Source organism: Drosophila teissieri, chromosome 3R (genome assembly GCF_016746235.2).
Source record: "Drosophila teissieri strain GT53w chromosome 3R, Prin_Dtei_1.1, whole genome shotgun sequence".
Taxonomy (NCBI): domain Eukaryota; kingdom Metazoa; phylum Arthropoda; class Insecta; order Diptera; family Drosophilidae; genus Drosophila; species Drosophila teissieri.
The window spans coordinates 29,427,290-29,452,291 of record NC_053032.1 but is presented as its reverse complement, the minus strand read 5'-3'; the positions used below and the strand labels follow the sequence as shown (position 1 = coordinate 29,452,291).

Here is a 25,002-nt window from a genome sequence, read left to right as displayed (position 1 = left end):
GTTTGGCCAACTTTAGCTAACAAAAAATTAATTTAAAAACTTATTTCAATACCGAATTGTGCCCAACGCAGTGACTGAGTCCCCTCAAAAAAAGCAGGGGAGTGGTGGAGGGTGTAACATTTTAATAAGATTGAAATGAAAACGTTGTAACAGTTCGGCAGTGTCCAAAAAATCGAAGAAGCGGCCTGATTTGCTTTTTATACTCTCGCTGCTTTTTGTGTTTGATGCTCGATTATAAAGTCGTTTAAGGGTCATGAAACTCAACGTCGAACGACATCGATTCAATTTTCATTCCGGCATTCTATCATAAAAATTTAACTTTTCACCGAGCCATTTGTTTGTGTATTTTACATATTTTGTCAGCACTTATGCGAAGGTTAATAAAATTGTTTTCACTTTTGCTTTGTCAATATAATTTCAGATTTTTGTTTTTGTTTCTCAACACAAACCAAAAATTTTTTTTTAAACATTTCATGTGTGGTGCACAGAATTTGTTTTAATTACAACTGAATTGTTTGGATTGCTCCAAGCGAAAATATCCATTATAAAATATTATATGTACGAGTTTTTTATGAATTACAAACATGCAGCTTAAAGTTTTTTAACTTCAGTCCATAATAATGATGTGTTTTGAACTGGGCAGCGAATTTACAGACTAATTATTTGGTTTTATTAAACAATTATTAGCAATAAAAAGCTATGACATCATACAATCGATCATAACTAACAACTCATTGGGCCATAAATCCCAAAAGAATGTGTGATGTTATTAGTTTGTTACAAGGATGTCGAATCAACGAAAATCCTTTTCCCATATATAGATTTTTATTTTCCTCCAGCCAAAGTAACTAATTCGACAGCAGAGAAAACTGCAGCTGTATAGAAAGTGCAACATTTGTTACACATCCAATAGAGCAGCTCCTTGAATAAGGCGTCGCTTAAGGACCTTCGAGCGAAAAAAATGTGGAGCGGAGAAGGATGTTAGAGCATGCCACATGCCCCCAAAGTATTACGACACAAAAATGGCATTGCTGCGGGGGCGTGACACATAAAAAGCAAGCAAAACCCGCTGGCAAACCAAACAAAATACACAAAAAATAGCTGAAAATCATTCAGCGAGCAGAGGGCACAACATAAAAGCTGAGCGTCTGGGTGGAACTTTAGTGCTAATGTTGCCCCACCGCTCGGGATTTTCTCCACCGCATTTTCCCAACCCAAAATGGTTTTTGCCACCTCCCCAAGCAGCCCGGCAACTGCACTTGTGCACACTTTTGGCATAATACAACAAAATTGATTTGCCGCATGCATCATTATCAGCAACGTCGTCGTGCTAGTCGTGGTAGTCGTCGTCATCATCCCACTCAGTTTTCCAACTGCTGGCTTTTACTTAGACTGCTGCACTTGAAGGTCCTGGGATCCCTGGGATCCCCTGGCTCCCCGCTCCCTCCACTGCCCGAAAAACACACTCTCGTGGGCCATTGAATGCAATGGCGCTCATTCATTCAACGTTTTGCAACTCATAAGAAGCAGCAATTGAAGCATCATTAGCTGCAAGTTTTCGAATCCTTCCATCGCGCCCCCGCACCACACTGCGTATGAGTAATGCATGCATGCCATTTACATTGATTTGTGGCGGAACGTCGACTGCCGATACATACACACACACACACAGTGCACACACACTGCACACACACTGCTGCTGCACACCCAGCTTGGCAACTTTCTTCTAATGCTTCAGTCAAGTGGCTCGAAGTGGGGCATCGATGGGTTTTCAGCTTAACCAAAGCCATCAATTATGGGTAAAATTCGCTGAAATTTGTGCAGCATTTCAGCTTTACCAGCAGCAATCGAAAATATTTCTTTTTCCACCCAACTTTAAAAACTTTTGCGCTGAAGTTTATGTTTGTGCCGATAATATCGGGATTTCTCGACTTCTCGGTGTGCTTGTTTTTCCCCATCTTATTCATGAAGGCGTTCCTCAGCTACTACAAAAATAAATTCAATACGTTCCGCGAGGAAGAAGAAAATAACAAAAAAAAAAAATAGAGCAGAGTCTGCAAAATAAGCAGATGCAAACACACACATAAAGAAAAGTTGCTTGACTGCTTTTGGAAGTCATAGAAATATGATATTTTACTGTGCTCGAAGTATCATCTTTATATAACTGAAATGGTATACAAGTAGTTCGCAAGGTCGGAAGTGCTAGTTTCTAGACAGCTGGTATCTATTGGCTACACAGTAGAGCGGTTTTGTTTTCAGTGTACACTCATACTTATGGGTGCGTGGCTCCTTCAGATCTTAGCACACATATGGGCTTCCTTAGCTGGTTGTTTTTTTCCGCTTTTGTTGGGGCCGTTGTTCCATGACGTTATCACGTACGCTAATGCGACAAAAGCGCAACGACGAGCAAAATGTTTTGAAAATTTACTTAGCCCGGCTTCGCAGCGAGTGGCCCCCACCTTGGCACCTTGGCCCCTCAGTTACCCCCCAGTTTTCCCGGTTTTCCCGGTTGCCCCTGGTTGGTTCCTTCCTTGGGTTTCTGGGTTATCCGTTTTCCCAGGGCTCTGCGGCTTCGACAGGCAGCTTCTTATAGGGCATATCCTTTGTGGCCGGCTCAAGACTGTGTTTTCCTTATTTTATTCCTGCTTTATTTGCATTCCTTGGGCCACATCCGCTGTCGCTTCCTGGCGCTTCTTTAAGCGCAAAATACTTTTCCGCTGCTCGAGTGGCAGAAAAATGAAAATATTATTTGGGGCGCGTGCTTTTTGGCCATGCAGCGCACGCGGCGTATACGTAACGCTCAGGTTAAACGGTCACATATACACGTTACGTACGTTTCCACAGTTTGGGGCAAAATAATGTTTTATTTTCAACTTGAATGTATTGAAAAAAATGATGCAAAAAGCGCATATTTAAAGTTGATTTTCTAACAAAAGCTGGTTCGTTTGTAACTAATTTCAGAACTTTAGGGATCTTTTAAAAACCAATAATTTAAGTTAGTTTTTCGGTGGCAGCCCATGCCAATGTACTTGTTTTATAGCAGATTTATTAACTTGAACTTGGCTGTATTTCAGGCCCGAAAGAACCCACATAACCGCAAATGTACAATGCAGGCAGGGCGGCCTGTTCCGTGCTCTTCTGGTTCGGTTTGGTCTTTGGTTTGGTTTGGTTTGGTTTGGTTTGGCTTGGTTTGGCTGGATTTTCGTTTCGGTGCGAGTCTGGTTTTGGTTCGATGCTCGGCCCAGGTGCGGTGTGCGGTTCTGGGGGCGTGGTAGGCGTGGCAGGCGCGTTGTAGGCGCCGTGATGTGTTTATACATTTCGTGAAATGACAGAAATTGAATAAAATTTATGCGTTTTACGCGAGGCAGGTGGAACCGCATATGGAACCTGCATGGTCCCAAAAGCGAAACCAGAAACCCCGAAAAAAATAGAAATTTCCCGTCTATATTGGCGGTAGGAAGTACACTTTCCACCGTGTAACACCCACGGTTGTCGCAATTTTGGGTTTGAAATATGTGCGAAGGTCGTGTGTGATGTGTGATGTGTGCTCGTTGCGAAATGTTTTCTTTTCGATGCTGTTTTTCGAAAGAGTTGACAGCGGCTGTGGGTTAAATGCAAAACACGGAAAAGAAAAAATACGCAGTCAATACTCAAATTTGGAACTTTAATGCATGGCAGTGCAGTGTGCTATGAACTGTGCTCCTAAATATATTCTGTTCCTTAACTTCAAGAGTACTCGGTTCAAGGATTTTCGCCTGGCAAAGCCTGCAAATATGTTGCGCAGAAGTGCCACTCCCAAAAAGTGCGAAAACCTGACCTTATGCCAGAAAATTCCGCTGGGCGAGCGACCGCATGCCATAAATGCTTAAATCAAATTAACGCAGCAAAGGAGGGCCGCACAACCCGTTGGCAGGAACTTAAGTTATGCAAAACGCTGGGCGTGGTCCCCACAATGGCTGCAAATCAGGATGACTGCCCGGAGCGGGGAATTTCGCTGGCAAATAGGTGAAGACAATGGCCAGGACAGCGCAGCACAGCACAGCACAAGACAGGACAGAAGAGGACAGGATTCTCGGTCATTGCAGGTTGTCATTGTGTCGGCTTAAGGCCGGCGAACAAGCCAGAAAGCCCTGATTAATTGGCGCTATTTATAATTAAATTGCGTCCTAAGCTGTAATCACAGTTCTCAGTCGTCGCCGGTTTGTAAGCCCCATTCTCCCCACTCTTCTTCACTCCGCCCCGCATTCATTTGCTTGCCCCTTTTCGCCTTTGTGGAGTGTCAAAGGTTTTCTATCTTCAACTACATCAAAAGCGGCAATATAATTTCCCCACAAATGAGCGTTCTGATTCAATTAATGCCTCTTTGACTGCAAATTCTAAGGGGAGTTGAATTTAAGTCCTGGCAATGTCCTTGCCGCCTTGGAGATACAAAACTCGACATGTTGTGTGCCAAGGATATGGGCAAACAGGATTTCCAGGCTACCAGGCGTTTGCAACAGAATGCAGCAGACTAAACAAATGTTCAAAAAAAATGTGAAACTAACAACTTGGCCAGATGAACGATGGCACTAAAGGGAAAACATTCGTAAAATGCATTTTATTCCCAACTAAAATAAAGCAAACATTTGAGTTCACCAAATAGACTCATATTCCTTTTTGGCAATTCAGTTATGTGTGCAGTTGATTCTTATAATAAAACCAATTTTTATATGTTAAGATGGAAGGGATAAAACCAAAAATGTATCTTTAAATACTAATTTTTATCGAAGTTTTGCCCCACTGTGCGCCTTTTGCCCAGGACATTTCCGCTGTCCTGCAATCGGTGCTCTTGTAGTTGTAATACCACCAACAACATGGGTTACACCACCACCAACAACAACTACAACAACGAGGGGGCGCATTTCAAATGCAAATGTGTTCGTGGTGTAAATGCAATTTTACAAAATTTTATATAAGCCAGCAGACAGCAACAACAGCAAGAAAAACAACGACAATGTGCATAAAATTTCCGAGGATTTACATTTTAAAAACGCACAAAAAGCTGCAGCAACCAAGGAAAATGGGGTGGGGGGGAAATTCGTGGTGGAAGATGGGGCAAAAGGATGCTGCATATGAGGTCCTAGCTGGCGTTAGTTTGCAAATGCGGTTTTAACGCTTTGGCGATGGCGATGGCGACTGCGCGAAGACATTTTGGCAAAACAGCGAGGCGAAGCCAAGCCGACTGCAATTTGGCTAAGTGCGTTGGGGGAGTGGGCCAAAACTGCAAATGAAAATGTGCAATGCACATGTGTGCATGCCACACACAGTCACACACACACAGACACATTTCTGCGGCAATCAGTGCCAGACACACATGGGCTTAAGGCTTTGGGCTTGGGCTTTAGGCCTGGCCAAAATGTTTTGCCTACTTGCTACTAGCTACTTGCTACTGGCTGCCACTTGGTTGCAGGCTCACTTGGCACTTTCCACTTGCCATCTGCCAGCCGGCTGCATAAATCTACGTCTCTTTTATTACGAGCTTTTGAGCATTTAAATAAATTTCAAAGCTTTGGCCAGAGCTGATTTACGAAAAAGGGGGCGGGGCGGAGGCTGGAGGCTGGGGAGTGGCAGCCGGCACATTTAGCGTTAAATGTGCATAGTTTTGTCTGCGGCAGCAAACTAACCACGTGAAAGTCGCCTGCGGAACCTAATGCAGAGTAGCCTGGACTCACGAAAAGGCAAAGTACTGAGAGAAAATGTAGCTATTTAAAGTTTAAAGCTAGAAATATCTGATGAGTTGATTTTACACAATGTATGCTATATATTTATATATTTATTTTGAGATTGAATATCATTTCTTCTGATTGCCAGCAAACAATGGTTGATTTGGGGAGCAATATTTTTCAGTGCACCCACCGAGACGATGTGCAACATGACAGGCTGAAGTTGAGTGGCTCACACCCACACAGATGCGGCTGCGAGGACGATGGACGGACACAGACACAGACACAGATACGGATACGGATACAAGGACAGACACACATGGACCGCAGCTGGGCAGGCTAACTGAGTTAGAGCTGCCGAAAGTTCAGGAGCGGGGCCGTCAAGGATTCGAGGGGCAGCAGAGCAAGGATGCCGAGCTGGGGGCAAACAAGAAATGTAAAGAATGCCACTGACAATGTACAAAGTGCAAAACTAATTTTACAGAGTGAACAGAAGCAGGCGGAGACTGCCGTGACTGCAACATGTTGTGTGTCCTGTGTCCAAAACACAGGCAACACAGGCAAGTTGCCAGACGAAATGGATCATACGCCCTGTGGTACGACTCTGCTTCCCCCCTGGAAACGGGGAACTTAACTCATTTCCGTCTTGATTAACCAATCGAACTAGTGGAGAGAAGTCAGTTAATCATAAGAGAACCTTCATTTAGGCTAAAACACAGCTCGAGGAAGGAGGCACTTTCGTTACGGGATGTCTGTCCTTCTGTCCTGACCCATTTTGTCGAAAATTTCCGAATGTGATTTAAGCCGATCTCTGGCAAAATGTCATGCAATCTTGGCCCTGGGTTGATTACTTTGTTTGCCATCTGATTGCCGGCATTGCCCTGCATTTTCCGTTTGTTTTTTTGGGGATTTAAGGCTGCTCTGCACTTAATTGCTTAGATTTGTTTAATTTAAGCCGATTATACACGACCACAATTTGTTAAAAGCTTTCCGTGTGCAATTGCGATTGTGATTGTGCTTGTGATTGTAATTGTGTGACGCCCAGGTGTCAGGTCTATTATCCATTAATCGATATGCCAGTGGATTGGATTTGAAAAATGGATTGGGTAGTACACATAGAAAAACAAGGAAACTCTAAAAAATAATTCATCATTTGAGCTCGAATTAAAAAACACCTAATAATGCTTTAGCCTTAGTAGTTAGTTTTTCTACGATTATGTGACTTTCAGCACACTTATTTTTCCGAGTGCCTGCACATGTGATGGGCAAACTATGCGAACCTTAACCTTATCGAACACCCGTCAATGGCCGAAATGGAACGGAGGAAAATGGCAGGGAAAAAAGTTTGGAAAAATGTAATCAAGCACGTAACTTGCACAAATTTTCTGCACTTTTGCCGAAGCCAAAAGCGGCAAAAGCCCCCAGGCCAAAACGCACACACCCACACACATACACGTACGTAGAGTAACATGAACGGTGACAGACACGCACGCCTGAGTGCTGCCACGCCCACGCTAGCAGAGATACCCATCCGCCCACGCACACACACACACACACACACACGAACACTCACACACTGCAATACTGAGGTGCCATCAAAAAGATTGCCGGCTGCCCTGTTTGTCCTTGTTGTTATTGCAATCCTTTTGACTATGAACTGCAGACAAAAAAAAGGATGCGAAAGAAATCGAACAGGAAAAAAGATTCTTCCCCTCCAACGGATCAAAATACAAAAAGTCAAAAGAAAAGTTAAAGACTTTAAAATCCGCCCCGGGGCCAAAGTGATTGAGCGTGTGTCGCAGCGAGAGCAGGGAATTTGTCAAAAAAAGGAAAACTTTCCAAGGATGATTCGTAGGAAAAGGGAGATGTCAGGTGAATACACAGAGACAAAAATGTACACACGGAAATTGCTTTCAAAATGTTTACTTCCATTCGTCATTAAATATCCCTAAGTGAATCAGTTCAATTAGCTGCTTCTGAGAAGATATTATGAGAATCCGTAGAAAACGTTGTTTGTCAGTATAATTTGTGAGACCCAAAGTAAGGTTCTTAGTATTGTCTGGCAGTGCAAAGTGTACCTGTAACAGAGCTCAGACTGAGACCATAGCTGGTTCCTTTAATAGACTCATGGCTGCATAGTCTCATGTCCCCCAAAAGGCGCTCGAAAATCAAATGAAATTGATCCCACAGACAAAGCGGAATGAAGGGAAATCAAAGGCGGAGACTGGAATGGAGGATGGAGGATGGGGTATCCATTGCCAAAAAAGCGCAGACATGATATGAAATTATTTGTCAACGCCGAATGCCATTTTCAACAACTTTCCGACAACTTTCATTTCGTTTTCATTCTGGCAGTCGACTTGCCTGCCCGGCTTCGAGTGCCCCGTCGTCAACTCGTGGAAAATGGAAGGCGCGCCGGGAAAATTGGGCGAAAAGCGTCTTTGGGCTTTCATTTTGCATTACAGTTTGTCTGCCAGCGGCCAAAAGGAGGAAGACGAAGAAGACAGGGGAGTGGCCCAGACATGCAATGACATCCATCGCAGAAGGCGCTGGAACTTTCTGATTGCTTGCAAATGTTTTATTAGCCTGATTTTCCGAATGGAAAACCCGCCGCAGTCCCATCCCAAAAGTGATATGTGTGCGCATTATGAGACCGAGATGTGGGGCAGGATAAGGAGAGCACAAAGGTGAAATGGGATTGCGAACAAGAAGCCAATATTCATATGGGTCTGGGTCTTTAAAAGTAATAGGATGTTCAGTGGAACAATGGAAATAGGAAATACTTGCGCGCATTGAAGCAAAGTCAATTAAATACGACTTCGAAAAGCGAAAGGCTTCATTTTATTTTAAAGGTGCATGCAGCAAAAGTTGAATTGTTGCCTACCTTTAGTCATAATTATTGGTTACCTTCAAGGTGGAGTACTGACCATCCTCTGATGCAGTTGTATATTAAGTTTAAAGTTTAGCAATTTCCCAACATAATTTTTTAAACAAGTTTCAAAAGCGGGATCGATAAATTTGTAAAGGCTCTTCCTGCACTATCGGTGACTAAGCCTGCTTGTTGGAAGTTTTTGCGAGTTCTGGGCATCCTGAGAATCTGATCTGAGCCGGCGGCAGGGATTTTCCTTTACCCCCGTGTTGCTGCTCATTAATTTCGTCTATTTAGGAAAAGTTTTTGCTGCCTGCGTTGCTGTTGCCTGCAACTTTTTTAAGTGGTTTGCGGTTTATCATTTTTGGCTTTGCAGCGAACGAAAGTGCAGCTGGCCCTGGTGCGCTTTTCCTCGCACAAATTTTTTTTGTTGCCTCTTTTTCTGCCGCAAACAAAACTGTGCGCAAACAGGAAATAACGGTAACGCTGCTTCATTTCCGCTTTTATTAAAACATACTTTTCACGTTGTACCTTATCCTGCTGCTGGCTCGTCCTTCTGCTCCTTCACTTCTCCCCTCCCCTCATTTCCCGCCTGCCCGCCCCTTTCTTTAATAGTCTCGACCGTCTTACCGCTGTTTGCTGCGGGCATCTTGCTACCCTTTCTCGAAAAAAGTTGGTCAAAACGGCTTGGCCCGTTTGATTTGCATACTGCGATTTCTTAATAAAACTCAGTACTTCCACATTCTTCCTAAGTCTTGTTCTAGTCAGTTTTTACTTGTTTGAATCACTCTTTTTAAAGTAAATATTTTGTATTAAATATACTCCCCATTTCATTCTCTTATAATGCGCTTTATTTTCGATTTATTCCCCTCTCAATTAGTCCTCCGCTCTCCACCTGCGAGTGTATTAACTATTCATTGTGGCCAACGAAAGTTTCTTCCCTGGTGTTTTATCTGCTCTCGCTGTTGTTGTTGCCGCTGCATTTTCGCCACCCCCCACTTTCCACCACCCACGAAATGCAGCTTGTCACTTCCGCCGGCCAGCCGCCCGCAGTTTTCCACGAAGGAAAACTTGTGCCCAGAGTTTGGGTTATGCGCCACTATCTGAGTGTGTTTTTTTTGGTCCGTTTTCTGCGGCTGGCGCTTTAAAAGCAGCCAGCGGATGCGCCGAACCATCTTTTAGAGGTGGGCGATGTTTTTCCTGGGGGGGCGGGACCGATTTCCACGAGGATTTTCAGTGCATGCAAACGGCTGAACCTGAACCGCAGCTAGTTGAAAGTAGCCAAAGGTAATTAATTTTGTAGCTACAAGTTGAGGGTCCTGCTGCAAAACTTAGTCGCCGGCAGATGCAGTACTCCGGATTCTGGTTAGACGACCACAAGCTTTTGACAGTCCGCGCTCGCTGCAAATGGATTTCCCATTTTCCATTTGCTTTAGTTTGCCACTCCGAATGAGTGGCAACATTTCCTCAAAATGCAAGTGCGTTTTTTCCATTTTTTCATTTTGCCTTCCAAAAGGTGGAAGGATCTGTGCGTGTGTCTATTAATTTTCTAGAATGCAACAGCAGCGATAAGCAGCCATGTGCCACGCCCCCAAGGGCGTTGACAAACGGGCGGTGATAAATTGCCGAAGGGGGAATTCAAGGATAAAGCAGATGCTGATGCACTGCTATTCATCATTTTATATTTAAAGATTGGCGATGGCTCCATTCTGCAACTGCACATTCTCAATACAAGTGCACTTGGCAAAGATAATGTTTAATAATTTGAAGAAAGAAATTCTAGATCTGCAGCGTGTTGACATTCCTTTCTTATTTACACATAGCAATGTTGGGTAATTTGAAGGGCCTTTCCCAGTTTTCCCAAGTGTTTTGTGCTCTTCTGCTTCAGTTACCCGTAACAACGAGTCTAATGGACCATTTGTTTTGGCTGCGTTGATTTTGCATTTTGGCTGCGAGAGTAATGGCGCTCAAAGTCATTTTGCTACGGCTGCAGGTTGTTTGAATTATAAATTTGAAATTAAAGAGCCATGGCCGCCAGACGCCCTCGAGTAGCAGAAGTAGACAAATTAAATTGCACAACGCTCCAGTTGCCTGCCTGGCCATGGACTTAGAGGTCTTAACCAGTTCACCTCACTGCATGTGATCCCCGATCCCCGATCCCCGAACCCCGAACACCGAACCTCGTAACCTCCACTGCTCTGCCATGCACAAGAGGTCGTGTCAAAGGGCCCAAAGCCTTGGGTAACAGGACGCGTTAAAGTCAAAAGTTGCCAGGACAAGACCATCAAGTGTTGCCATGTACACACGAATGAAACGAAACGAAATGAAGTTATCACGAAACAGGGCACAAAGCCATTACGATTGTCCTGCTGTCCTCTTCCTTGAGTCCTTGTGTCCTGCTGTCTCGAAAGCGACAAGTGTTTGGGGCCCCTTGAGCTGTCTGCACTGCAGAAAAAGAAAAAAGGAGAAAAAAACTCTATTCTTGGCCACAGGTCCCCCGTCTCGGCCGAATGAAATCCAAGTGCGTGCCGGCTAAAACGAGGAAGACAAGACTGTTTTTTGGGGGGCATTCTGAGCCCGTGCCAATGTCAGAAGTTAAAACGCAAAAACAAAGGCACGGGCCGAAGGAAAGTGGAAAATATCTAATCAAAGACGGCCTGTCGAGCAGCTCGACGACTACAACTCGAAGGGCAAAGCCAAAAGCCCGGCGAAGCCCTAGAATTGTTTTGCAATCGCTGGGCTCGTTCTGAGGACATTATCTGGCTGGATAACACGGCCCTTCTCCCAAGGAACTGCCGGATTTCATGGATCCCTGACTACCCGACTTTCTGACCCCCCGGCTAAGCTGCACTGCAAGGCTTCATAATTTTCACCGCATGTGGTCGTGTTGCAGAGTTCTTTGGTGGCTTTTCCTCTCGGGCTGAAAATTCAATTCATATGCTGGCTAAGAGTGTGTAAGGGAAGTTAACTGGCAAGGGAAGTGTAGATACACTATTGAAGAGTATATATTTCAAATTAAAGTTTGAAGCGACGCCAGACTTTTACTGTACTTGTAAGATACTACGCGGTCTGTAATTATTTGTAATGTTACATAATCTCTTGTTCGAGTGCAGGATTGTATGGTGTACCGCCATTGCGGCTGTTTTTGTGGCAAATATTCGGGGTAATTAATCAACTGCCACGCGCATCGTGGCATCGACCACGCCCCACCGAAATCGGCTGAATTCTATTAGGCCCACAGCACGGGGAGCAAGGGAGCATGGGCGCAGAGGGGGGGCAGAGCAGCTGTGTCCTGGCCTTGGCCAAAGTTGCTGCCTAAGCCGCAGGAAATCCCCAGAAAGCGCCGCCCGTCTGCACCTGCCGGTTCACCTTGGCACATCCACAGCCACATCCACATGCTGTGCGGCCAAACAAAAATTGAAAGGAACGTGAAAAATTCGGAAATTACTGAGTTATGCCAGCTGTCGCAAAAATCCCGAGTTATATTTTCGCTCCCGCCGAAAGCAGCTTATATGTGTACACCCCGTCCCTGAAGGACGAGGAGAAGGAAAAAATCCATACGGACGAGTGCCATCGTATTTTCGTTTTTATCGAATCTGATTTTATTCCGTTTCCGGCCAATCCCGTTCCCCGCGAGGCAGGCAAAGGATTTTCCGCTGAATTTTATGCTAATTATGCCGCTAAGCTCCTGGGCAACTTTCAAAAGAGTTTCGAGTCTTAGCGCGCCTTAAAAAACTTCCTTCGCCAAATCCGAGCACAATATTTGGCCAAGACGCGCTTATGCAAACAGATTTGCGCTGACTGCAGGAAATTAAATTCCCTCGTCCGCCTGCTGCCGCTTTTCCGATAAATTCGCACACGTTGGACTTTTTTTTTTATCCGCCCCGATTTATTTATGACCGACTGCTTATAATTTACGTTCCGCCGACTTCAGCCGGCCGGCGACTATGGCATCAACACTTCCGCCAGCGGCGGCGTCTGGTGATACCAAGTGAGACGCCGCCAGCGGAAATCCACGTGGCGGTCCAGGATCCAAGGAACCGGGGGACTCAACAATAGAAAGGATGCGGCAAGGAACGGGACTCGCAGGATATTGCAACCATTGGATACCTTTCTTTTTCTGTTTTTATCCGCGAACGGAGATGGTTATTTCTAATTTGTTTTGTATTTTTTTGGCATTAAAAGATTGTATCTATCCACTGGTTTTTTCTGGCAATAATAATAATATCTTGCATATCCTGTATTTAATATTTCAGTTACTCAAGAAAGCAAGTTTCATTTATTCAAACTAAACCTTTAGTAGTTTCCTATAGATTTCATTGGCTTATCAATGCGGCATACCCAAAAACACCTCACAAGTAGGGGGTATGAAAAAGGGGAAAGAAGCGAAGTAGAAAGTAGAAAGGACATGCCTGGGCAGTTTTTGTTGCTGACTGAGCAGCATATGGCGAAAGTTTAAGTAAGCAATATTTATTTTGTATTTCTATTTGTTTGGCCGAGTGTTCTACCATTTCAATACAGTTCGCACACCGAACTGCGGTCTGCAGCGGATTTCGAGTTGCCGGGCAAGAAGCTGAACGCTTTTTCTCCATCCGGACAAAAAAGGGTGAGAAGAATATGAAAAATTGCAACATATTTTCCTTAGCCTCTGGACGGAGTTAAACTTTTATTTGTTTGCTTCATTGCATGGCGGAGGCATTTTGTGGTTGAGCGAATCTCAAAGTTGCTGCTTTGCTTTGCGTTGCTTTGCCTTCACTTTGCTTTGCCTTCCACTCGCATCCATGAAACCATGGAAATGTTGCTGGGAGCAGAAAAACTAAAAGTGCACACAAAGGCGAATTTATTTCTGAAGCTGCTGCATCTGCATCCTGTACTGCATTTGATATGCGATATACACACCATATAAGTTCCCATTTCCCATTTTTCTGGCATTTTCGGGGTCGGATTGGTCACTTGTCTGGCATGTCAATAAGCCGTAATATTTGGAATTTTGCGGCTCCGAGATATGTGAAAAATAGTTGGGTCGATCGACTTATTGACTTGTGGCCATCGTTCGCATGCCTGACAGCCCAAATTCCCCCAGCGAGGGCACTGTGCGGCATGCATCATTGATAATGTTGGAGATCTGGGGAATTTGCATTGCATTCTCTGTCCCGCAAAAGGGCACTGCCCGCCACTCACCTCCTTCGTCGGTCATCACCAGAATGGTGGTCTCCGGTCCCAGACCCTCGGGATTGAACACCTGCACCGTCACCTTGTACTGCGTGTACGTCTGGAGGTTCTGTATTTCATGGCTCTGCAAGAGAATGAGAAATTTTTCATTTAAATTACTAGTCGTTTGTGTTGGAACTCAACAAAATAATCACTTTAGATATAACATGCGTAACTAAAAGAGTAAAGGAATTCTTTTCATTGATTTATTAATTCTTTCCATGCCGTTACTTGAAATGTTTGAGTTATGATCTGTATGAAAAAATTCCCAATTAAGAACCATTTTTGGTGTTATTATTTTTTTCGCTGCACACACACCAAAGGAATTTTCGTTTGTTGGCCGTCGAAGGCGCTTAACAAAATAAAGTGGGGCACTTGCAGCAAGTGCTCCTCCACAGCAGCAGCAGCAGCAGTGGCAACACCACCCACTGCACCGCCCAGCCCCCGCCTCCCCCTCCGTTCGCCCATCAGCATTGTGCATGCTTGGAGCGGAAATTGCGCGTTGCATACTTTTGTGCGTTGCCGTTGGCAAATATGAAAATTGCAGCACTTAAAATTGATTTGCAGTGCTGCGATGGCGGTGCAAAAGGAAATTGAGTTGCTTGGGCAACGAGCAGTAGTCTTTGCCTTAATTGCCACTCCACATACATCCGTACACGGCGCGAAGAAAAGACAGATTCGAAAAATGAAGGAGAAAGAACTTCGTTCAGATATCTGCTGATTCATTTAAAGGAAGTACAACCATTCAAATCAAATAAATATTTATGACATTTCTGGACTTGATTACCAAGACCAAGGGCAACTTTTTGAATATATTTTCAATGTCCTCATATCCTCGCACATTTTTGTGCGTGTACGGCAAGGACTTGCCATAAGTGAGTCCGTTCCGGTGGCTTTGTATGTGAATTTCGCGAGCTGCTGATTAGGGTTTTAACCAAAGGTCAAAAGCAGTGCCAAACCATAAAACAAGCCGCAGACTTAGAGTGGCTCACTATTGCCTAAAGCACCACATGTGTATGGGGATGTATGTGCTCGCAAATGGTCAGCTGCCTTGGGCAAATTATGTAGCATACATTAGAGCGCTGCTTGCCCGAATTTGCCTGCTGGTGTGCATGTGTGTGTGTGTGTATCTGTGTTTCTGAGCCCGTCTGCGGTGCCGCCGCAAAACCAACGGGTTTTCGACTGTGCGAACTCTAGGCTTGTGCTTAGCAGCGGATTGACTGCCATGCCAACAGCTTAAGTGGCTGCTTTCGGCTTTTCAGACGGCGCCAGCCACAGTCGCAGTTATTTCCGCCAAAAGCGTGATATCTTATCCAGCATTTCGGCATCCTGCCACAGCTGCGGTCAAGATCATAGTTTTGTAGCTTAGACGATAAGCAATGTGTTTAATTTGTCTCTAAAAAGTTTATTTCTTTAAACTCCTCGTTTTGGCGGGCTTCGCCTTTCATTACCAAATAGTTCTATAGAGAATGGCACTATTACTTTAACCGCCACTGTGTTAAGAACTGCGCACATAAAACTGAGCGCTTGGATTTAGTGTTTGTGTATGGTGGGCGGTCATATAATGCCATTTTATTTAGTCGCCAGTAAATGAGGCCGAAAATTTACAACTGCTTTTATTTTTATGGTCAGCTGAAAGTTGGAACCGCCCGAGGGCGGGCCACGTAATTGATATAATGTAATTGATAAAGTTGCCAACTTCCTGCCATATTGCATAAGTTGGCAAAGTGTGAAGCAGCGGGGGGATAAGCATCTAAATATGCTCGCCCTTCTGCGTTAATTAGTGGCAACTGGAAACACAGTGCGCATCTAGGTGGTCGGTAGAAGGCAAACATTTGGAATTGCAAACAGATGGAAATTTCGCCCGTCAAACACAATCCCAATGCCTCTAACAAAAACTGCACAATTTGGCCCAACTGAATTTGCTCTTTTATCTTCGCAGTATTTTTTTCTTCTTGTTCATCAACAATATCAGTGTCGGACTACGCTTTTTCGCCTCCATTTTTGTTATATTTTTTATATTTTTCGTTGCTTTTTGTGCGGAGCAACTTCCTTTGAGGTTTCGGGTGACTCGACTTGCCGGCTTTTATCTGCGTGAAAGTTGCGAAATTTATGCTTTACGGCGCAGAAATTTTAATTAGAAAATTGGCAAATTTAGCCCTGCGGGCGAGCGCTGCAAAATCCACCGCCCCCCTCGCTTTCCACCTCACACGTGACAGCTCAATGTGAATGCCGCCGGCCATGGGAGGCGGTGGCGAGATAGGGGCGTGGCAGGTCGGTAGAAGCCGCAGGATCCTGAATGCTGATGCTGCGATATGGGAATAACAGAAAGCCATGTCCTGAAGTCCGCCAAAGTGACTTGAGCACAAAAAACACATACACTTGGAAAAAAATGTGGAGCTATGCGCTAGAGAAATTATATGTTGAAGATTTTATCTGATTTGAAAAAGCTTCAATGCTTATGTTTTATGCTAATATTTTTGATTGCATCAAAGTCTTCTCCGAATTTGGCACTAGACTATTTTCTGCGTGTTCTGTACTCCTGCGAAAAAAGAAGTCCAACTAAAGTCGCACGTTTCTGCCTGCAAGGATAATATTTCAACATGCCAGCGACATGCAAAAGAGAGAAAAATGGAGGACAGGCAGAGTGAGACGGGTAGCTGCGTCCAGATAAGGACAAAATATGCACTCGAGCACAAAAGCGTGCCACGCTTGTGGCAATCAAGCGCCCCTCCCCGTCCCCCCTATTTTGGAGCCCACCTCTATTCTCCATCCCGCCGTGTATGTTTCTTCTATTTCTTTTTTTTTGGAAAGTCCGCCGCGCCGAGTGTCGTACGTGAGCATTATCGCTAATAATTTCTGCATATTTAAGCCAATAGCCTCGCAGCTGGCAAATCCATCCGGAATGCAGCTGCAAGTTCGAAAATGCATTCCCAGTGCTCGACTTTAATGCTTCGCTGAAAGAGAGCCCGAAATGGCCAGCGATTCGGATTGTACCCCGGGGTGGAATAAAGTCCATCCAACGCCAGGTGATGGCCGTCGAAATCGTTAAAATTTAGAGCATCTAAAAGAAAGGCAAGAAATAGCTGAGGTGGTGTCCATTTTTGGCAAGAACACTTAGCACTCGAGTTTAGGAAGCTCCAAAAGCAGGTTAGCATTTTACTTATAACCAATAAACATTTTTATAATAATGGTTTCAAGCGTATCCTTATTTAAAGCCAAGATCTTGGCAAATTGACAGATAGCTACTGTATAATTTATCAAAGTGAAATAAAGCGTTTGCTGTGCCTGCGGCCAAACTTTCCCTTTATTGAAAGGTATTCCCAAGCTATTTGTTCTAGGATCGCCCCCCGATTTTCCCGACATTTTCCCCAATTGCCTAGTTCATTAGCCAACTTGCGTGCCCAACTATGCGCCCACAAAGGAGACCCGTGGAGCTGGGCAGACACACCCACTGTTTGGGGTTCTTGGCGTAGACAGGAGGAGACAGAGACTACTGGCCCCAGCTGAGAACTAATCGCTAACAAATTGCCACTGATAGCGGGGTCCCCGAACGAGATATGGTAACACCTTGACAGGTGGGCAAACGAAAAACACTTGTAACCCCGCTCGCAGTGTCGTGGTGTGTGGGAAATGTTTTACCTTTTGCCAGGTGTAAATTACTTTTTAATATGCCGCTGATGTGACTTTAAGCCGCCGAGTAACGGGCTCCAAGCGCCACACATTTTAGGCCAACTTTAAGCCGAAACCCAGGCATTCCGTGGTGGGAATGAAAACCCTGCAGTTCTTGTGGCAAAGAAAACGATATGCACGTGGCAAAGCGGACAGACACGAAACGAAACCAAAGCGAAATTGAATGACGCTGCAGGTGGAACACGAAATGGTGCCCCTCTATGCAGTGCACTGTAAACAAATACGTTCGCATACAAAGCGTAAGTGATATTCCAAAGGCACTTAAACACAAACTAAATGGGATTTCTGCATGCTTAAAAATATACGTAATAATGTTGTAATCCTTGAATGCTTGACTATAATTGAAGTACATTTTTCTCACTGCACTTTCCTATATCGCCTGCATTTGCAATATGGCGAGGTGTCAGAAAACGTGAAATTCAATTATCTTTGGCCCGTACAACTAAATACGAGTGCGACTGCGAGTGCAGCGATAACTCACCTCCACGGTGTTGTCGCGTATATAGATTTCCTTGGTGTCGTTGGGGTCCCGATCGCGTGGTCGATATGTGATGCGGTAGCCAAGGAACTCGCCCAGTATGGTATCCGGCGGCGGAGCCTTCCACGAGATGTACACGGAGGTGGAGGACGTGTTGTGGGCCGTCGTCGGGATGGGCTTGCCCGTGGGAGCTGCAAGAGATTAAGTCGGTTAAAGAATGAGCCCAGGATAGGCCAGAAACTTTGGCTGGCTGGAAAAGTTGAGCTCGGCGGAGTGCTCAAAAATTCGAAATTAAAAACGCCGCGCAAAAGTTTCAACCGAAAACTCTGACCTGTCATGTAAAGCGGAACGTTGTCTGTGGCATTGTCAAGTTGTCACTGTCACGCAACATAAGTTGCAAGTGCCACGGCCTGTTTTTTTGGGCTTTGGAGTGTAAGTGAGAGTGGGAGTGGGTTTCGGGCCTCTGCGTCTACGTTTTTGGACGGCTTTCCCATTCGCAGACATCTCCCTTTTGGCCTTGTCTACGGGAATTACTTGCAGGTTAAATGATGCGTGTGTCCCGCAGATACACGGACAAAAATGAGTACTTTAAACTTGACGGAAAATCAACTTCTGTAACTCTTTCAAATTACATTTTCTTGGGGATGCTTTTTACTAGTACTTTCTTCACTATATTAACTGTTTTTATCATTTGAATTATTTCTTCTTTGCCTGCCTTTTTTTAAGTGCGTCAGGTGCGCCCGGCTTAGGATGAACTGGCATTTTGCCAGGAAGGCGAAATTCTTCGCATAGCTCAATGAATTTATAAATAAATTAAAAGATATTTTGTGTCTTTTGGCTTGACATTGATGCCGCATCCAAAGTTTGCTCAGCAAATTGAAAACTTGTCGCTTTTCCGCTGCTTAGATTTGCGATTTGGCCAGCATCCGGATTCTTGGATGAAAAGTGCCGTTGGTTAATTTATGCATGCGGCAGGCCTAATTTATACAAATTGGCAACTTGGCCGGCGACCGCAGGACACGCACACATACACACACATACGCACAGCGCTGCAGGGGGAGCAAAAGGACCTTAATGAGCTCAGAAGACGAGGACACAGCAACACACTATTGACTAATTTGTAACCGCATGTGTTGCAGCTTCGGCAGCTTGGGTCGCATTCCATTGTGCGTGCGGCATAAATGGAATTTCGCACCCAAACGGCTTACAGTGGGAGAATCCAAAAAAAAACTAAGCCATCTATGCAACGAATTGAAAAAAAATAATCAAAATGAGGAAATGAAATAAAAGCAAATATGTTACTTCCGTTAGGGGTTCTATAACTTTAATATCTTGAATACAATTATGTTGGATAGTTCAAGTACCTTAGCTATTATATTCCCAGTGTAGTGGCAAAGTCATTTCCAATGTTCATAAGACAAATGTGTTGCTAATAGCTTGTCGCTGTTGCCGCTGCTACTGCTACTTTGCCTTTGATTAATGTGTCTCGCGCTCTTAAAGCCTACGGAAAGTTTTGTGACTTTTTGGAGTCCATTTATGCATATGTGGGGGTGCTGTATGCTACATGTGAAACACGCAGCGGCGCACGATTAATCATTGTCTGTGGCAGCCACACCAGCAGGTGAAATGTCGGCCAAATGCCACAGAGCCCGGAGGCATGCGGCCCGAAATTAGTGCATCCAGCAGAACCTATAGTTCCACTATGGTTGCCCCAACTTTCAGGAGGTGAAGTTGTAGGCTTTGTCATCGCATGTTAATGAAACGAAAGCTGCCACTGGAATTTGAGTGTTTCTAGTTTCATAGTCACACGTGAAGACAATTGAGGTAAAAAAAAATGAACTATCTGGAAGAAAAATCCTAAGCCACTACACTCCATGCTAAAGTTGCACTGACACTGTTAAAACTTTTTCCTTTTTAGGAGCATGTAACTATTTCTACGGCCGCAAGTGTAGCTTTCTTTGGGTTACAGGCGGCCGCAGTTAATGTCATTTAACGCAGGAAGATGCGAGGGGCTGTATGCCTCCAGGTGGGGCAGGAAGCAGGGGTGCTCCGTAAAATGACGACACACCTGGCCGGGCCTGGCAGGTCCTTCGATGGCCTACCGTCAGCGGAAAAATAATTAAACGTATACAACGTGAGGAGACTCCGGCTTTATGAGGCAGTAATTGCTGGCAGTTGTGGGAAAAACTGGGAAAGTGAAGGAGTGGGGCATTGTAGGGAAAGGCAGGAAAGGTGGGCGCGCCTGTGACAACTTTTCATTGGCGGCACTTAAAAGTCAGGCCAAGTCGTTGGAATTGAAATGAAAAATTAATGCGATTGTAAAAATTGTTATGTCATGTGTCGCGTAATTTTGATCCGTGCTACAGCCATGCGTTACGTTATGTTATGTGGCACCGCACCGCCTACGCGAATAGTTTATGATCCTGGCGTCAATAAAGTGTGTAAGCACAAAGGACCCAAGGATCCGGGGCGCAAAAAGGACTTACCCTCACGCAACGTGACTATGTAGTAGGACTCCTTGGACGGCGGACTGATTCCCAGCTTGTTGACCGCCAGCAGACGAAAGCTGTAGACGGTGAAGGGCGTCAGCCCGGTCACCTGATATGACGTCGCATTTGTCTTCGTGTAGATCCTGGCCAGCTGCTCCCAGATGCCATCCTCGCCCTCGCTGAAAAGCAAGCATCAAGTCAGTTAGGAACTCGAAAATAATATTTCATTTCTGCCCCTCACTTTGGTTTAAATTTTAAGTGCCTCATATGGCAATCATGTGCTTAAAATTACGCGAGTTATTTGCTAGTTCCGCCGGCTTATTGACCTCATTAATGTGTAGTGAATGCTTGATGATGAGTCATTCAGAGGGAAATTCAATAAACAATTAATGGAGCAAACGGGTTGCGGCCAAACAAAACATTTTGATTCAGCCAAATTATTTGAACGAATCATTTCATTATTGTGCATTTATATTGCAATTACCAGCTCAATTGCCGCCGCACAAGCACACGTCCATATAAATAAACTGGGAAATCTATATTTTACGTCGCCAATCTGGCAGGAAAATGAGATGATTCCAATATACTCGTACATAAACCATGGGCATAAAATGCATTATGAAAATTTATATAAAACGGATGCGGATTTGCATGACACTTGCGGGCGGTTTGGGTCCTTTTGGGATCCCCAAACGTGAAATGTGTGCCCGCGCATAGGCACTAAAATATTTATGCGCCTTTCTGCCGTACAAAATACAAAATACAAAATACACCCGAGTACGGTCCAAAAAATGAAGGAATATTTGTATTTTGTATTCCGGCGATATTGTTGTTGCCGCGCATATAAATTACTCGCAGCCGCTCGCACAATGAACATTTTTCATGGCACATTTCAAAGTGTAGTAAATTTTGGTTTAAACTCACATAATTTTAGCATATTTTTTGGCACATTCTCCACTTCGAGGGGTGCTGCTGGCTGCTGGCATACATAGGCATACATTTTGTTGGGACCCCGTCTAAAGTTTGCTTTTAATGGGGCTCACCGATTCGGTGCGGCTTTCATGGTGTGATTAAAAATTGTTTAAATATGAGCCGATGAAAAATGTTCAACCTTTCATGAATGGCGACAACCAATAAAGGGGAGCACGCGCACCACCCGAAAAAAAGTGCGGCCATCGAAAATTGTGTCAGAAAAATGATTAAAATTAATAAATGCGTGCGAGCAGCTTCCGCGTTGAGTGGAGCACATCTGTTTGCGCTGGCAGTGGGCATTTAGTGAGTATATATAGTGCACATTTAACATATATATATATTCCGGTATCGGGGACATCGGCACATCGGAGCATAGGGGGACACTGGGCCTGCGGACACGTTGCATTCGGCAAAAAATTGTTTGGCGACTTTATGAAGCATGGCAGGCGATGCCCCGCCATCATCTGGCCTGAATGAAAAACATATGAAAAATGCTGGGGACCTGGTCCTGAAGCCCCGGTCAAAAATGAAAACAAAACACAAAAAAAAGAAGCACATAAAAGGAAGAAATCGAGGGAGAGATTCTCCGGCAAAGTAACCACAATGGCAAATAAATTTGCGGCCTTTCCACGGACATGTATTGGATGGTTTTTGCTGTTATTGCACTGATGTTTTTCTTCCCACTGGTAAGCTGCTTTAAAAATGTTTGCTTACGTTTTTTCCACATTAAGCAAATAAATATGAGTTATTTATGCATCTGGTTGGGTTTGTGTTTGCCGTCCATGGGTATCGCTTCTACATGACCGACGGCTATGGGCCAAAGTTCATGCACGAGTTGTTGAAACAGGACGATTTACTTGCGGCACGAGTCCTTAAAGATAATGGACAAATATTGGTCCGGGCACTCGGCTGATAAGTCAGGAACTTGGTCAAAAAAGGCACAATTTATAGCCACATTTTTGGCAGAAACAGCAGAACAGTGAAATGTATTTCTTATTGCAATAAACATTTTAATTCTTCAAGTTTTAAACCATGAAATATGCAAAGTGCATACTCACACACTATCTAAAGCACTTTAAGCAATGTTGATTTTCTCTTTTTGCAATTATAAGTGTTTTCGTTTACATTTCCCAGTTCATTATATCTTTAAACGCATTTTACATGATGTAAAAGTAAACAAAAAATAATTTGCAATGTAAATGTTTTTACAAGCGTAAGATTTAATTAATTTTATTCGCGTATCTGCGGCAAAAAGAAACTGCATAAACACGATGCAAAATCGTGTGACGGAAAACGCAGCTGAGTGAGATTTCATGTCCAATAAGAAGTATCTGCATCCGAATCGCGAGCGTATATCGCATAATTATATAGACAGCATCTTTTTTTTCGCCACTATTTGGGCTTTTGGTGTCATCGGGTGAATGGTAAACGGAAAACAGTATCCGCAGCAGTTGATAAACATGTCAGTTCAGTGGGGTTGTGGAGCGTGGAAAGTGGTAAGTGGAATGCCGCAGAGTTTGGCCCAGTTTTCGGTTGACCGAAAGTTATGCCATTGAAATATGCGAGATACAAAACATCAATGCAGTATGTGTAAGCACACATACGCAGACTGATGACATTATCCTGCCTGCTGGCTGTGCAACTCGTGCAACAGTTGAGGGGCAGCAATTTATGGATAGACTTAACGCTTGACAAGACAACTCATACTCGTCCTGATCCCGATCCTCGGCCCATTTCAATTGCATACGAGCAAGGCGGCAAATCCAGCGTAAGGATGTCCCCATCATCATCATCCTTATAATCATCATCTCGTTGATGTTGGCGTCTTTCAATTTCGATGGGAGCTCATGTGCATATCGAACCACCAACTTGCCAACCAACCCAAGCCCCCCTTTGCATATGCGCAAATAAACCGAATCAAGCGAAAATGTAAATAAGAGGCGTTGTGAAATAAAGGGAACGGGGGTCGATAAGGGGCTCCTCGACAGCATCAAGAACTCGACTCGACTCGACTCACTCCCATGTCGATGCGAATTTACATAAAATGCAGTCTGCAGCTTCACCTCGCCGGAGAATCAGAAGGAGATGGCAGCGGGCAGGGCAGCTTCATTTTGGGAACGCGCTGCCCAAAAAAGTATGCTATGCTGCGTGTAAGCTGTGCATGCACTGAGCGAAATGGTTCACTTAATATAATTATCTTAATATTACTAGCTTCACTTTTTATACATTCTCTCTTGGAGTAAACCGTTTTATCTGTTTAGAATTTTCAGTGACTCTTTGGACTGGTTATATTAGTATTTATGCTTAAGAAACTTTTCTCAGCTCCAACTATTTCTCCCAGTGTGGTACACTTGGCAGGCGGCGGCGCGTGTTCACATTTCCTTCAGTGTTTGTGTGGGTGCAGTTATTTCTTATTTTGCATAAATGCACCGCAGGCTCTGCTTTCCAGTTGGCTGTCATCGATTGCGCCGGGAAAGCCAGTGTCTTGTCGAGGACACGCCCCCAACCCCAACGCCCCTCTGCCCCGTCGCTACTGCAGTTGATGGAAATTTATTGAAAAAGTTTCGCTTTTTGGTATTTTTTGCCCACATTTTCGCTTGGCCTTTGTACCGGGTTGGCGGCGCTCGCTTTTTATTTCATGCCCCGCATTGAGTTCAAGTTATTCGGAAAATAGCCAGTACCGCACAATGGCAGGCGAGTGTGAGTGTGTGTGTTGCCGTGTATGTGTATGGGTGTGCGGGCTCGACTTAAACGGGGGAACCCCCTTCGCACACACACACACACACATGCTCATCGATGCACAGATGGCTTTATACGCGCGCCTGTGCTTTCTTTTCTATTTAAATGGAGCACAAGTGAAGTGCGTATTCCCGTAGTCATGCATGCCATGCATGTCGTCATGCTTTTACATATTAATTAAAGTAGCGCCGGACCAATGGGCGGAATTTACGCACCGGGGCGTTTTATATTTATAAAATATACTTATAATCAAAAGCAAAGTATTTACTAAGCTACATACTGGTAGCCTGTGTCATTAAAAAATGTTCTTGCACACTTTTATGCAGCCCAGTAATTGATTTCAGTGGCTATCTTAAAATGTTGTAAAGTATTATATAAACTTATATATTCCATGCAATGAATGCCATGTTCAACGTTAATATTTCAACCGCAGCCGTAGCTTTAGTGCATAAATTTAATTGCATCGGCTCGCGTAAATCAGTTGGGTGGCTCAAGTCAAAGGCGGGGGCGTGGCAGTGGGCGTGGCAAGCTGCTCAGCATCCGAGTGACGCTGATGGGCGCATTATGGCGGATAGTGTGTGCATCCAGCGCTCCGCTTTGCTCGCTGCTAATTCATTAGCGCAATGGGGTCAGCCGCAGTTCGCATCCTTTGGCAAAGCGCCTTTGCATGTGTCAATCATGGCCGCGCGTCCATCATCGCCACAGACAGCTCTTCACCACCCCTAACACCACCACCACCACCCCCACCTGCCTGTCCGCCCAAGTGCACTCCGCCCACTGGCACTTCATCAGCTAAAACAAGCCATTCTGGTGAGAAAGTGCTGGTCAGTTGGGCGCTTAAGGGCTCCA

The 25,002-nt window shown here is 44.6% G+C and overlaps 2 protein-coding genes across 4 annotated transcripts in view; one reads left to right on the top strand and one right to left on the bottom strand.

The window, feature by feature from the left end:
- The window catches only part of LOC122621232 (tyrosine-protein phosphatase 99A), a 234,771-nt gene that overhangs the window by 41,197 nt on the left and 168,572 nt on the right, over positions 1-25,002 (bottom strand). For both annotated transcript variants that reach the window (XM_043799034.1, XM_043799032.1), the window contains 3 exons: positions 20,440-20,621; positions 17,957-18,144; positions 13,753-13,867 (listed from right to left, as the gene is read on the bottom strand). In XM_043799034.1, the coding sequence (XP_043654969.1) occupies positions 13,753-13,867; positions 17,957-18,144; positions 20,440-20,621 (485 nt within the window). The remainder of the gene's footprint in view (positions 1-13,752; positions 13,868-17,956; positions 18,145-20,439; positions 20,622-25,002) is intronic.
- LOC122621233 (uncharacterized protein C2orf42 homolog) overlaps positions 1-25,002 on the top strand; it is a 174,188-nt gene that overhangs the window by 45,999 nt on the left and 103,187 nt on the right. The window lies entirely within an intron of this gene.